Source organism: Canis aureus, chromosome 26 (genome assembly GCF_053574225.1).
Source record: "Canis aureus isolate CA01 chromosome 26, VMU_Caureus_v.1.0, whole genome shotgun sequence".
NCBI classification, from domain to species: Eukaryota; Metazoa; Chordata; class Mammalia; order Carnivora; family Canidae; genus Canis; species Canis aureus.
In genome coordinates this window covers 7,633,587-7,649,772 of record NC_135636.1, presented here as the reverse complement: position 1 = coordinate 7,649,772, position 16,186 = coordinate 7,633,587, and the positions used below count along the sequence as shown (strand labels likewise).

At 38.7% G+C, this 16,186-nt stretch overlaps 1 protein-coding gene across 8 annotated transcripts in view; it reads left to right on the top strand.

Annotated features, from left to right (window-relative positions):
• The window catches only part of KIZ (kizuna centrosomal protein), a 131,508-nt gene that overhangs the window by 84,608 nt on the left and 30,714 nt on the right, over window positions 1-16,186 (top strand). For 7 of the 8 annotated variants that reach the window (XM_077871979.1, XM_077871978.1, XM_077871980.1 and 4 more), the window contains 2 exons: window positions 4,557-4,701; window positions 14,904-15,069. In XM_077871979.1, coding sequence (XP_077728105.1) covers window positions 4,557-4,701; window positions 14,904-15,069 — 311 coding nt within the window. The remainder of the gene's footprint in view (window positions 1-4,556; window positions 4,702-14,903; window positions 15,070-16,186) is intronic. The other variant, XR_013364706.1, reaches the window with a different exon arrangement.

Genomic DNA, 16,186 nt, shown 5'->3' with positions numbered 1-16,186 from the left:
GTCCTTGCTCTAACCAGCTCCCTGCACCCCTCAACACCCAGTAGTTATTGCTGGGTACTCCTCTAAGTGAGATATTCCTGTCTGCTTGGTGATCTGCCCTGGACCAAACTAGTCAATTTGATAAACCATTCCAGAAACACATTCAGAGAGAATGATCTGCTTCTGTTCCTTGATTGCTAATGATTCTGGTGTCATTGAAGTCTAAGCCAGGCAGAGTAGGAAGCCTCTAACAAGTTATGAACTCCTTAAAACCCATTGAATAGAACCATGTTTGATGTGGCCAAAGTCCTGCTTGTGCCCCTGACCAAACCATGGCAAAGGACATCTGTCTCTTTAATCTCATCTGTAATATAGGACACCTGCCCCATAGTATACTCTAAAAGATAATGTGAAGACTTCCAAATTCCTGCTCATAAAATGAAGCATCTTAGAAGAAAAAAAGACCAAAACCATTACTATCATCATTATTGATTTAGTGTTCAAAGACCTTCATTTGAAAGAAAGATTTTCTATTAGGTAGGGGACCAAGTCGCTATTGTAGACAATTATGAACCACTAAAATATGATTCATGACATTTGGAGTACTTGATAAAAATTTTTGTTCATCATTGCCTTTGGGAAAAATTTTAACATAAAAACAATTACTTAATAAGTAGTTTTATATGATGAGCCATTATGAGACTGTTTTTATTTTTTTTTCCAGGTGCAACTAATTAATTGTCTCTCTTAGTGGCTATTCTCAAATACAGTTGCCCAATTGTGTTCTCAAACTCATGCTTAAAAATTGAGTCAGCTTTATATTGTTTGAATTACAGTATGTAAAAACCTCTTTATTTTATTCTGCCTGTATTCAAAATGAAAATCAAGGTGTTTATTAATTTGTCTGCATTTAAAACTTTGGTTGGTCAAATTACCAATCTGTTGTAAATCAGTTGTGGTTAAGAAGTTCTGGTACGTTTGTGTTAATTGCAGGTTTCTGATTGGAAGCCATTCCAAACATATGAAATTAATTATAGATTAGAGTATCATCTTTTGTTATATATATATATTTTTAAAAGATTTTATTTATTAGAGAGAAAGAGAGGGCATGAGCAGTGGGGAGGGGCAGAGGGAGAAGGAGAAGCAGGATCCCTGCTGAGCCAGGAGCCAGATCATGACTTGAGCCGAAGGTGACTCTTAACTGACTGAGCCACCCAGGCGCCCCTCTTTTGTTATATTTTTAATTAGAGGAGTATAACACTTAACTGACATCAAACTTTGTTTTCTCTCTGTAACACCGATATTACAAATTTTCCAAGAAAGTGGGCAAAAGTGGAAAAAAAACCTTTTTAAGTTCTTTGTACCACTTTGCGAATTTTCTGATTTGGTGTATTTATGTAGAACCATGGGAACACCTCATGCAAAGACAGCCACGGCTCTTGCACTCCTTGCCCAATCGATCCTGAAATAAATCTGCAGGAAAGCCTGGTTTTGTGCTTTAAGTGTTGGCTTAGCTGTTCCAAAGTCACAGATTCTAGATGCTGTAACTCCTTCAGTAGTTCATTTGCTGTTTCACCCTGTGCAAGTTGATTAATGGTTTTGTCCCTTTGTGAAGTTTGTGTAATAATTGTAGGAAACCTTAGCTTATTCTTCATCCCAGGACCTGAAGGATGGTTATACTTGGTGAGGATATTAGTACCCCGAGTCTTGCCTTGGCTTTGTCTCTGCAGAAATTACATGTATCAATCACCTGAGAGACTGGTCTCTGATCATTCAGTCCATCCCAACTAATTTAATTAATTTAATTGATCCTAATTCAACTTGTTTTCAAGTTTAAGTCAACCTAGCAAAACATGCTTTCAGACCAGAAACAAAATTGATTTACTCATTATAAGGAATACAACAGCTGAATAGACTAGAATTTGCTCCTGTCCTATGAATGCGTTTTCCCAGTAGGGAAATCTATTGTGAAACCAAATGCAGATGGATGTTCGTTCATTTATATAGAATCAGAACAAAGGAATTGGGCGGCATTATGACTTCAGTGAAGTCTGGAAGAAACTAAGAAATTCAAGTTGCTGAAGGAGCTTTCTGCCCAACCAGCCAGAAACTTTGGAATCATTCTGGAAAGTTTTTAAAGAGTTTCAAGGATCGCCATGACACATCCTACTTTATGCAACTGTTCGTTAGGTCAAGCAAAGATTATAACAATTAAGATGCACTAATAAGGTTCTAAATTATACATAGACTTACTTTTTTCAAAGCATACAGAAAAATAAAAGGAACTGTACAGTGAGCATCCCTATATCCACCACCCAGATCTACCATTGACATTTTACTGCACACCATACCCATATCTGTCTTTCTATCCTTCTGTTTATCTCAATCTCTTATTTTTGTGAATTTAAAAGTAAATTAAGTAAGCTATAGACATTAGTATACTAGGTTTTCTTTTTAACTTTTTGTTTTTAAATTTTAAAAAATTCACAAAAGTAAATATAATGAAATCCCATGTATTTATCACTGGGATCCACAATTGTCAACATTTTTTTAGTCTTGTATTATCTATTTTTCTCCTCCACACTCTTTTCTTGAGTCATTTAAAACAGACAATATGTTTCATTTACAAATACAAATACTTATCTCTCTAATAAATAAGCATTTAATACATAACTGTTTAACAAGATTCCTTATCTAATACCTATTCTTTACCAGTTGTCCTTGATTGTCTCAAAGTCTTTTTACATTTGATTTATTTGAAAAGGATCCAAATGATATTACCCATAAATTGGTGGTTCAACCCAGATACAAGATTATATTCCAGACCAGCTATTTTGGCAACATGACATTGTAACTATACTTCTGTTATACTTCTGCAGGCAGCACATGGTGGCTGATTGTTCCACTGTTAGTGGTGCTAGGACTGATCCATGGGTTCAAGCGTTGGCATGCTGATGCCTTTAGTATGGTATTTACCATTATGCAATTTTCACAAAATTATGATCATTTCTTAGATGCAGTCATTAATTTGGATTTACAAAATACTGACTAATTCATTAGTTGGAAGAACTTTGCCCATCAACTACTTGGTAGTCCTGAAATGTGTTTTTTTGACCACAAAAGTGGGATAAATGATTCTGTCCCTTTACTTACCAATTTTCAGAATGAGTTGTTGCCCTAGCATCCTCCAAAAGTTGGTTGGTTGGTTGGTTATATTTTTAATTGTGGTAAAACACAACAAAAGTTACCATCTTAACGATTTTTTTAAAAGATTTTATTTGTTCGAGAGAAAGAGAGAGCGCGAATGGTGGGGAGGGACAGAGGGAGGAGCCCCTACGTGGGGCTTCATCCCAGGACCCTGGGATCCTGACTGGAGCTGAAGGCAGACACTTAACTGAGCCACACAGGAACATCCTCCCCACCAATCTTAACCATTTTTAAGTGTTCCGTAGCATTAAGTACATTCATATTATTTTGTACCAGATCCCCAGAACTTTCTCATTTTACAAAACTGAAATTCTATACTCATTATTTAACTCTCCATTTCTTCTTCCCTCTAAGCCCCTGGCAAGCACCGATCTGCTCTGTTTCTATGAATTTGACCATTTTAGGTACTTTATGTAAATCAAATCGTGCATTATTTGCCTTTTTGTGACTAGCTTATTTAACTTAGCATGATGTCCTTAAGATTCATGTATGTTGCAGCATGTGACAAGATTTGCTTCCTTTTTAAGGCTGAATCCAAAGGTTTTTATTATTTTAAAAACTTACTTTTTGTTATTTTTCACATGAACTCATGATTTTCCTGTATTTGCTGTATATCAGTCCATTGGAGTCATGATTCTTTTTGGTGCTCAAATTGTCTCATCTTGGGCCAGTGGGATCCCCCTCAGGATAGTCTCTGAGGCCTTTTGACATGACTCAGTAGTCTCTGATAGCTTCTTTTGTGATGCCAGGATGTTCCAGGTTCATCTTGTCCATCTCTCCTATGCAAGAGATACACTACATGCCATAGTCTGGGAATATAATTTAGGTACACTTTTCAATTCTTTCCTAATGTTATCTTAATGCTTTTTCATTGCAAATAGACCATAGTAAGAGTCTAATAAGGATAAACTGATGTTAAAAATAAAATGTGATTGGTTTCTTTTAACTACACATAAGAGGAACCTGACCATCTATGCTGTGATTTGAAACCAAGGCTACATATTAGAACCACTCTGTGAGCCTTAAAAAAATCCCAATGGGCAGGGCACACCCGAGTCCAGTGTTACTAGATTTTTTAAGGGTGGCACCAGGTATCCCGGATTTTGCAGAGCTCCCTACGTGGTTCCAGTAGGCAGCGAAAGTTGAGAATGTTAAAATTTAGTGGTGAAATTATAACCAAAATAAATGAAAAAGAAAGAAAGATAACCTAGACTCTGGAAATTACCTCAGTCCTGAATATATTAGGTTCCATACTTTTCTGGATGAACTGTCCTTTGCTAACTTGAATGTGGTACCTCTAAAAATGAAGGAATCTCATAAATAACACAATACTGCAAATCTCTAATGTGTCTACTGTTTCTGTTTTATAGGTTTGAACACGCACCAGCAGCAGGCTTGAGGGCACGATTGGGTCAGCATGTTGCCACCTTGAAAGAACATGATAATTCTATCAAAGAAGAGGTAGCTAAACCATCTGAAGTTTTCCCAGTTAAAAACATGAACCAGACAACAAGGGTCAGTAATTTTTTTTTTAAATAAAGTTTCAAGTTTATGCAAATGATTCATTTGAGGACATAGTCACATTCTTGACAATGGTTAAAATATCTTTTATTTATTTATTTGTTTATTTATTTATTCATTCATTCATTCATTAGAGACGGGGGGTGGAGGGGGGGGGGCGGGGAGACATAGGCAGAGGGAGAAGCAGGCTCCATGCAGGGAGCCCGATGTGGGATTCGATCCTGGGACTTCAGAATCACTCCCTGAGCTGAAAGCAGACACTTAACCACTGAGCCACCCAGGTGTCCTAAAATATTTTCTTTTTAATTTTACATGATAAGTGAAGTTTTATGATTTGTTTGTTTTCACTTTCTGATCTCAGGCCTTTTGCAGTTTTGTGTAGGAATCTCAACTCCCTACACAAAGTTAATTCAGATCCTAGAGGTAACTTCATTAAACATAATGACAGGGATCCCTGGGTGGCGCAGTGGTTTGGCGCCTGCCTTTGGCCCAGGGCGCGATCCTGGAGTCCTGGGATCGAATCCCACGTCGGGCTCCCGGTGTATGGGGCCTGCTTCTCCCTCACCTATGTCTCTGCCTCTCTCTCTCTCTCTTTGTGTGACTATCATAAATAAATAAAAATTAAAAAAAAAAACATAATGACAACATTTTCCAAGGAACCTAGAAGCATCTTGTAGCATTCTGGTTTTCTTTCTCCACTCCATACTTTAAAAATCCTGAACAGTCATATATGTTAATTCAGCAAATACGTATTGATGCACTTCTATACAAAGGTACCAGGCCAAAAAAAAAAAAAAACAAAACAAAAAAAAAAACAAAAAAAAAAAAAAAAAAAAGGTACCAGACCAAATCCATTGAAGGAAAAGAGATAAATAAAATGTGACATCTTCTGGGGAATGGTATATTGGGATGTATGCAGTAAGAAAATAGCAAAGAATATGGACCTTCAGAAAAAGGAGCCAAGCCATCTAGAGATCCAATGAGGGCAGACTTTACAGTGGCGGGAGTAGAGAAGTGTGAGGTGACCATGAAAAAAGAGACAGGATTTTGACAGTCTAAGAGTGTAGGAGGGTGCATCAGGCAGGAGAGGGCTGTTAGGAGCCAAAGAATAGACCCAGGAAGTAGAGCTCAACTCTGGTCTTCTTGGCTAGAGGGCAGGCTCCAGGCTGGGGGTGATGGATAAGAAAGTCCAAAGTGGCCACAGGCCCTGTGAGCAGCATCCATCCAGCCCAAGTAGGGAGTTTGTGTTTGGTTTAGACTCTGGAAAGCTGTCAGAGCTTTTTAAGCAAAGGGGCACCCGAGGGCATGAAGATGCTAAACAGATGGAGCAGATGGAGCTGATCCCCAAGGAGAACACGAAGGAGGTCCCAAAAGCCAGGTCTAGAGCATGCCCTGTGTAGTCTTCATCATTCTCTAGAAGGCCATATATTCAGAGATGGCACTCCTAAGTTTAATGACATGTCAGTGTGTCTTGTCTCAAAGTATGTTTTCTCATCTCTATCTGTAATGTAGGGTTTTCTGGCTTGGATCCTTTTTAAGTTTTTATTTTTTATCATGTTCAAAGTCCAAGGATTTGACATGTGCCCCTCCTGGAGGCAAGCCTTGCCACCCCAGGACTGAAGTCAGACACCTCTCTCACTGTGCGGTCCAGAGTCTCTGCCATTGCTCCCTTTCCTGAGTCTTTCAAAGCACCTTCAGTCCTTCCCATGCCCCCTTTCTTTGCCTCTTTAATTAAAAGAGAGGAGGAAGAGGGTTTTTTTTTTTTTACCATTTCAAACATACATACATAGAATGATGTAATGAATTTAACATGCCTACCCAAGTTCATGTGTGTTGTTACCATTACACTGGATTTGTTTCAAACTTCACCTTCTGCTTCCTTCCCCCTACCCCATCAGTCCCCCCACATCACCCTATCCCTCCTCTTCCTCCTCTTACCTGCTTCCTCCCCCCTTTCCTTCTTCTGAAACCAACTATTACAAATATAGATACAGCGGCATGTGCCTTTCACAGATCCCCTTTCCCTTCTCACAGATAACCTGGGATGTATCCTTCCCACACACATTTGCATTTTATTGCATATTTGTGTGATTCAGTAAAGAAAGAACAATATTGTTTAGGAAAAACAGAACCTGTGTTTCTTAGGTCCATTCCATATCTGTTGATAATTATAGTTCTTAAGAAGGATTTTTGTTCTCAGGTTTTATTTAGTACTCTTTCATAGCAACATTGTTTCCCATTCATTCCATTCACTACAAATACCTCACATCTTAGCCACATCAAGGGTGAAAGAAATATTGGTCTACTGCCCTTTGCTATCTAATTGTCTCATTATTTAAGTTGTTTATAGTAGAAAACATATTCCAAGTTCAGACAACCAATTCACTCATAATTTTTCAAATAATAATTCCGGTATTAACGGAAAGGGGGGGATGCCTGATGAAGAACTTAGAAATCAAATGATATTCTGCCTCCCTTAGTAGATCTTTGGTTCCTTTTTAAATCGTCATGACCTCATCTTCATGACAATAGTGAAAGTTACCAAAAAAGTAATGATGAAGCCTGTCCTTTTTTTTTTTTTTTTTTTTTTTTTTTTTTGATGAAGCCTGTCCTTAAAAATAGAAGTAAGCAGGCAGTTTCTGTTAGTTTGGGACTGAAGAAATGTGCAACCCTAAAGAACTGTGTTGCCAAAATGACTTGAACGTTGTGAACTCTACAGTAAAATGCTTTTGTGGGTTCTAGGACTGCTTTGGTTTACACAATCATCTAGTCACAGTTAGCAAAAATCAAGTGTCTCTGAGTCATTTCTCATCATTCATTGAAACAATATACACAGTAAATAGTATAGTATGGGTTAAATATTTCTCCATAGGTAAAAATCATAAAACTAAGAGATTTTCAAAATTTAAGAAAGCTCTACTAGAAATTACTTGGTGAAGAATCTAATGAAGCTCAGAAATATTTACTTTGATCTCTTGGGTAAATGGCTAATTAAACAGCCATATGTAAATGATGTTTACCTGTGGGTCCCTTTGCTGTCAGCTGGAGTCAATCCCGTCTCTTGAGTAAATACATCATTAAAGCCGCCGAAACTCGGATTATGTCCCCTCGAGACCAGATAAGATCCACAGCACCTGCATAACCTATTAGGTAATTACATAATTGAGCTGCATGCTTTTAAATCAGAAAAATTTGTAATTACTCTATGTGGAAAAAAAAATGAGTTGGGTGCTTCATTAAAACACAAAGTGCCTTAATACTCCTTTTCTCCTAAGTGATGTCCTTTCTGCCCGGGAGAACTTCTCCAGGCAAAGCAGAGTGGCTTCCTCGTGTCACCCACAGAGAAAGTCAGTCCTGTCCCCCACCACATATGCACCGCCACAGAGACATGTGATTGGTCACAGAAATCCCTTCACCTCTTCCTAAATGATGGACTGTTTTTTTATCTTATCTCTTGAATGCTCATTTGCTGGCCCATGTGAATACTTGTTCATTTCTTTTAATTGCTACATAGATAATCCCTTTTTCTTTCTCTTTTCCCCTTTTTCTCCTATAACTTAGATATAACTTGAGAGCATTCTGCTTTAAGCCATGAATAATTACTTCTGATATGTAAGAGGAAGGTCAGTTAAATCTATATGTTAGGAGAAAATGTTACCTATCTATAGCCATATTCTCTTGCTTTTTTGTATCTGCATTAATAGCACTGATATACATAAAGAAGAGAATTTAATTTTACTAAATACTTTACATTCGTTTTCTTTTTTTTTAATTTATTTCTTATTGGTGTTCAATTTACCAACATACAGAATAACCCCCAGTGCCCGTCACCCATTCACTCCCACCCCCCGCCCTCCTCCCCTTCTACCACCCCTAGTTCGTTTCCCAGAGTTAGCAGTCTTTATGTTCTGTCTCCCTTTCTGATATTTCCCACACGTTTCTTCTCCCTTCCCTTATATTCCCTTTCACTATTATTTATATTCCCCACATGAATGAGAACATACACTGTTTGTCCTCCGATTGACTTACTTCACTCAGCATAATACCCTCCAGTTCCACCCACGTTGAAGCAAATGGTGGGTATTTGTCGTTTCTAATGGCTGAGGAATATCCCATTGTATACATAGACCACATCTTCTTTATCCATTCATCTTTCGATGGACACCAAGGCTCCTTCCACAGTTTGGCTATTGTGGCCATTGCTGCTAGAAACATCGGGGTGCAGGTGTCCCGGCGTTTCATTGCATCTGTATCTTTGGGGTAAATCCCCAACAGTGCAATTGCTGGGTCGTAGGGCAGGTCTATTTTTAACTCTTTGAGGAACCTCCACACAGTTTTCCAGAGTGGCTGCACCAGTTCACATTCCCACGAACAGTGTAAGAGGGTTCCCTTTTCTCCGCATCCTCTCCAACATTTGTGGTTTCCTGCCTTGTTAATTTGCCCCATTCTCACTGGTGTGAGGTGGGATCTCATTGTGGTTTTGATTTGTATTTCCTTGATGGAAATACAAATGATTTTGATGTGATGCAGAGAATTTTCTCATATACATGTTGGCCATGTCTATGTCTTCCTCTGTGAGATTTCTCTTCATGTCTTTTGCCCATTTCATGATTGGATTGTTTGTTTCTTTGGTATTGAGTTTAATAAGTTCTTTATAGATCTTGGAAACTAGCCCTTTATCTGATATGTCATTTGCAAATATCTTCTCCCATTCTGCAGGTTGTCTTTTAGTTTTGTTGACTGTATCCTTTGCTGTGCAAAAGCTTCTTATCTTGATGAAGTCCCAATAGTTCATTTTTGCTTTTGTTTCTTTTGCCTTCGTGGATGTATCTTGCAAGAAGTTACTGTGGCCGAGTTCAAAAAGGGTGTTGCCTGTGTTCTCCTCTAGGATTTTGATGGAATCTTGCCTCACATTTAGATCTTTCATCCATTTTGAGTTTATCTTTGTGTATGGTGCAAGAGAGTGGTCTAGTTTCATTCTTCTGCATGTGGATGTCCAATTTTCCCAGCACCATTTATTGAAGAGACTGTCTTTCTTCCAATGGATAGTCTTTCCTCCTTTATCGAATATTAGTTGACCATAAAGTTCAGGGTCCACTTCTGGGTTCTCTATTCTGTTCCATTGATCTATGTGTCTGTTTTTGTGCCAGTACCACACTGTCTTGATGACCACAGCTTTGTAGTACAACCTGAAATCTGGCATTGTGATGCCCCTAGATATGGTTTTCTTTTTTAAAATTCCCCTGGCTATTTGGGGTCTTTTCTGATTCCACACAAATCTTAAAATAATTTGTTCTAACTCTCTGAAGAAAGTCCATGGTATTTTGATAGGGATTGCATTAAACGTGTATATTGCCCTGGGTAACCACATTTGTTTTCTGTGTGTATTTATACCACCCATCACAGAAATTGGATTCTTAGGGGTAGCATATGTTTTTTTTAAAAAACCTAGCAGAAAAAAAACCTCCAAATTTGGAATAATAAAGTAAAAAAAAAAATAAATAAAAGAAAGTTGTCTATTGACATTGCAGTGTGTGGTTTTTAATATTTAATATATTGACAAACATGGACTGTACTATTTGTGTACAAAGCTTTTCTTCCCCCACTTGTCACAAATGGACTTCATATCATCAGATGTTCTACATCATTTCAAATGGCTGCACAGAGACCCCTATAAAGATACTCCAGTCTCTTTAACCATTCCTATTGTTGAGGTTTGTTTTTAATTGTTCCTCTAGTAAAAAAAATTGCAAAGAACATCTGAGCCATTCAATTTTTACAACTGTCCATGCTATTTCGTTTTGATGAATTTCTAGATGTGGGATTGTCAGGTCAGAAGGTGTGTGTATCTCTCAGGCTGTAGCTAATCACTGGTACATCTCACTCTGGAAGGGTAATCAGTTATGAGGAATGAATGAAATATTGTTTCTTTGAGATTTTTATGAAACTGGATACTATTGACTTTTTTTTTTTTGGACACCAAGATTGAGAAATAAAAATGACGTCTGAGTTTTTTGTTCATTTGACCTTTATAGTACAATTGAGGTCAAATTTTCCCCTACCTATTTGTTAGCCATTTGTATTTCTTCCTTAATAATTGGCAGGTTCATGTTCTTTGCTCATTTTTCTATTAGGTTAGTAATCTTTTTCTTATTGACTTGTAAGAATTTTTTTTCTATCAATTGGCACAATTTATTGCAGTATTTTGAGCAGTTTTTCTTTCATTTCTTTTAATGGTGTTTTGGACATAATGTCTTTTCCAGTAATACCCTCATCTATATATCTATACATGTGAATATCACAATTGATTGTTTCTGGATATAAATTAAGAAATGACTCTTGAGGTTCTCAACCTAGCAGGATCCATATTTAAACTGAACTTTGAGAAAAATTCTAATAGACTTGAACCAATAACTCTAGGTGTCCTGCTGAGTATAATTAATGGGACGATTTATCTTTTGTAAGATCTGAAATGTGGAGATATCACTGTCAGTCATTCTGCAAACAGTGTGTGCATTGGCATTGAATTTCCCTTTCTCCTGGCTCCGGGGAAGGCAGAAAAGTGAGAGACTAGTTTGTTGGTATGGACTTAATCATCAGACTACTGATAGCAGTGAAGACAGTCTCCATCTCCCTCCTGGGCTCAAAATGTAGGAAATCCAAGAGAGAGCCTTTATTAGCTAACGGATAAGTTGAAACCCAAGCATAGTCCATTCATAAGCACCATCTGGAGGCCAATAAGAAAGTTGTTGTGTGGTGGCATTTTTCACATAGAGAGTTGCAATTTGCAGAGCCCATTCAGTCCCAGCGTGAGCTGTGTAAGGCAGCTTGCTCACTTTTCTCTGGGCTTTTGTCCATGCAGGTATGGGTTAGTGTCGTAGCCTTGAACTGCAAGCTCCTTCAAGTTGGGGGATTCCCTAAAAATACGCCTTTCTAAAAGGTCTGCAGACATGACCGCTTGAGAATGTATTACAAATGTTTCTCCCAACTCTACTGAAGTTGTTTTCGACTCAAAACTTTCTGACTGTTCCTTGTCTGAGGCTGATGTTTCTTTCTGTCCTGCTTATTATTATTCCCTGCTTGTTAAGTCTTATATTGTGGATTCCTTTACGGATGACCCACTGGACACATTTGCTACTCTCTGTTGGCTCCATGGTCCAGTAAAACCAAGCCAGCCATTCTAATGTAGTAATTTGACCTTCTACCAAAATCCTTGCAGATATAAAAAACTGATCTTTGAGAAATTATCTATAGAATTATCTTAGAAGATGAGTTGCTTTAGGGATGCCTGGGTGGCTCAGCGGTTGAGCGTCTGCCTTTGGCTCAGGTCAGAATGCCAGAGTCCTGGGATCGAGTCCCACATTGGGCTCCCCTCCGGGAGCCTGCTTCTCCCTCTACCTATGTCTGTGCCTCTCTCTGTGTGTCTCTCATGAATAAATACATAGAATCTTTAAAAAAAAAATGATGAGTCATTTTATAAATGCCTCTATCAAAACAGTAAGAGAAATTGGGGCACCTAGGTGTCTCAGCCAGTTAAGTGTCTGCCTTCAGCTCGGGTCAGGATCTCAGGATCCTGGGATCGAGCCCCACATTGGGCTCCCTGCTCAGTAGGGTGTCTGCTTCCGTCTCTCCTCCTACCCCTCCCAACTCATTCTCCCTCTTTCTCTCTAATAAATAAAATCTTTAAAAAAAAAAAAAAGTAAGAGAAATCCTAGAGCTAGGAATATTGAGTAGTAAAGATAATTTATCTCCATTTATGAAATATACAAAATAAATAAAAACCTGCAGTATGCTCACCACTCTATCTACCTCACCCTACTCACCCTAGTTTAAAAAAAAAAAAAAAAAGAGGGCTCAGTGTAGAACTGGTGGCAGTGGTGATATGGTTATCAAGCAAATAAGGATTTATTAGAAAGGCATTTACAGTATTATTATAGCATTTTATTCTGTGTTCTTTTGAGGCCCAGTTGGAACCCAGCTAAAGCAAAGAAGGGGCTTGTATGAAAAGGGATGTGCAAAGCTGTGAGATAAATTGTGTGTCATCCCTGAGGGCCTATTGAGAAGTAATCTGAGTCACTGGCAACCCCAGTTTCCATTGTCAGCAAATTCTACAGCACAAAGTGCAGGAAGCTTCAACAGTCCTTGAACAATTTTATTCTTAAGATGTGTGTTAAGACAGAGGCTATTATGAATTCATGCCAAGAAATTATTACTTATAACCATTACATAAGGCAAGATGTGGAAAAAGTACATCTTTGAGGCTCTCAGATATTTGGAGTTTTTTCTATTAGAAAAAGAAGATTACAGAACTGGCCAGAATCTGGGCCGGTTCTTTTTGTTCATATTCTAAAATGCTTTTCACATAGCCAGGATTATTGGGCACACAGAATTGGAGCTTAGCTCTCTGTGGGAAGAGACTAGATCAGGATGAGTGGAGATCTAGAAATGAGACATGCCAGGATGGTCCAGAGATCATACTGACAGCTGAGAGATGGCAGTTCAAGGACGTGGTCCTACTCTTCATACCTCTCTTCCTAGACAGATCCTAGAAACAGGTGCAGTGCAATGATCCATGAAGGCAGCTCTGTGTGGGGCACTATGGCAGCCAGTGATGGGAACCAGCCCTGGCCTGAGCTTTGGAGGCAGGACTTTTATACCTGAACCCTAGTCTGTGGAAGCAGGGATAGATGTCACATCATCCCAACAGAGTGTTACCACAATTGGAATAAAATCTAGGACTGATTTAAACAAATGGAGGAAAAGCTCCTGGTTACTAGAAGTGGACCACAGACAGGTCTTGGCTGTAAGTCTAACTTGATGCCAAGTCCCTTGGCCAAGGAGAGTAGAACTCTTTAAATACCTTCTAATCAGCTGCTGTAGCCCCTAGGATAGGCAAGAGTCCAAAAGGCCAGCTGGTCCTAGGGAGGGCAGAGGGCAAGAGCCTTACAGGGATGTCAAGGTCCATGGCAGTGACTTCAAAGTATGTTCCAGGCCAAACTCACAAGGCTAGATCTCCCATATTCTGCCTCAGTGATTCTCCCTTTTGGGGTATCTTCACTTTCTTTCATGTTAATCACAAGGAAAGTTTATTCTGTTTCCTGTTATTCCCTAGATAGTAATGGTGTTGCTCCTTTGCACTTAGACTGAAGATGACTTGGGAGGCTTTATTAAGTCCACTCTTCATATCAACTTGTAGAGTCTCATGTTCGTTTTCCACAGAAACACCCTCTTTCTCGAGGTTGGGTTGGATACCGCCCTGTATTTGCTCCTGTCATCAGATACTAGTGATAGCTAAGTTGGTACCACCGCCTAGGTTTTCACTGCCAAAAGCCTGGGCAAGTCACCAATTCCAAGTAAGAAGTAAAAGAAGATATACACCCTGGAAGGTTACTCTCTTGATTACCTCTTGTTACCAGCATCTTTGTGTTTCTCAGGAGGAGAGTACTGACTTGGAAATGAAAGACATGAGTATTAACTTGTCCTGTTAATTGCCACTTGCTCTCCACCTCTCAAGTTGGCCATGATGAAAGCTGTACCCACCTGTCTGCCCATGAGACATGAGGTGATAGGAGTAAGACAGTTCAGGGCCCTTGGAAAATAGATAGGTAGTGTGGCAGGCCAGCTTCCTGAGTTCCCAGCAGACTGAGGGGCAAAGTGCAGAGTATCTTTATTTATCATTGATTGAGGATTGATTTAGAATAAGTTTAGCTCTCTTTTTGCTTTAGTGTAACCTTCTCAGCCACAAGTTTTTCTATAATATCATTTTGGGGAAGTTCAGGGGTCATTTCAAGAAAGATGGAGATATCTCAAGGTCACATTCATTTCAAACTGTCTTCAGTGCCTGAAAAACAGATTCATGTAATGAAAGATAAGTCTTAGATAAACTAGCCCAGATTAATGGTGGTGGTCACATCTCATAAACATACTTCACGAGTCAAAGAACACTTCTGCATTCTGTAAGTCCTCAAAGAAGGTATCACTGCAAGTGTGAGTTGTTGTAAAGAAATTATGCTGGAAAATAATCAGATGTTGTCTCATCTCAAAGACATTTTAATTTCAGTTAAATGTCAGGAAGCAAATTAAATCCTAAGTAAAGCTTAACCTAAAATTACATTTGAAGGCTGGGTTTTCAAGACCAAGGGTAATGCAGTTAGAGTTTGTTTTTATTTCTTTGTGCTTTCTTCTAAACACTGTAGGCAGCAGCCTTATTGAAAAAAGCCCTTACAGAAGAGTGTGACGGTAGGTCAGCTATTCATAGTAATGAATCATCCTGCAGCTTGCCATCTATTCTGAATGACAATAGTGGAATAAAGGAAGAAAAACCTGCTGCATGGCTCAACAGTGTTCATATAAAGGAACAAGGTAACTCTTGCTATAAATTCTGTCCACAGAAAACATGCATTCAGAGTCAGTGCAACACCCTCTTTCTCGAGGTATACCTATAAAATTAAGCTGACCATAGAATACCTCTGATTTTAATATGCATGATATGTTCTTTGTTTTATACCACCTTTTAGGAAATATATTTGTTTTCATTTAGTCTATCAGGAATGGAAAACCTAATCATAGATCTGCAGTTCTGCTGAATTTCCGATAAGGTTTTTTTTAAGATTTTATTTATTTATTGGAGAGAGAGAGCACAAGCCAGGGGGTAGGAAGAGGCAGAGAGAAAGGGAGAAGCGGATTCCCTGCTGAGTGGGGAGCCAGACACAGGTTCCAGGACCTCCGAAATCATGACCTGACTCAAAGTCCGGCGCTTAACTGATTGAGCCACCTAGTGCCTCTCTAATAAGTTTTTATAAGTAATGAAATCTTAGCAAAATGAATCTCTTGGCAGTAGATCATTTTGATCATGTGACAAAGATGAAAGTGATTCCATTAAAGTGATTCCATAAAATACCATGGAGTTTTTGATATCACTTCATAAAATTTACTCATAATTTGTAAAAATTCTTTTTAATTGTAATGGAACTTTTTTTTAAGATTTATTTATTCATGAGAGACACAGAGAGAAAGAGAGAGGCAGAGACACAGGCAGAGGGAGAAGCAGGCTTCCTGTGGGGAACCTGATGCAGGACTCAATCCCAGGACTCCGGGATCATGCCCTGAACCAAAGGCAGATGCTCAACCGCTGAGCCACCCAGGCATCCCAACTGTAATGGAACCTTATAAAAGTTTCAACTGATGACTAAGAATCAACAAGTTTATGCCCGGCAAACTTCATAGCCAATTTTTATTTTCTGGAGATTATGATTATTTTAGTTCTGTTAAGGCCTGTCAGTAAACTGCTGTAATGACATTTCTAAGACAGCCATGAGTTGCTCAGGACATACTGAGAAGTCAGTATACTCTTGCAGAATTTGGAGCTCACTTGTTTTAAGCCCTATTTGAATTTGATAGATGTCAGACTACAGTATTTTGCTTGAAGGTGACATAGAGATACCTTAGATTTTGAGTAAGTTTCCTTAGGAAACAATAC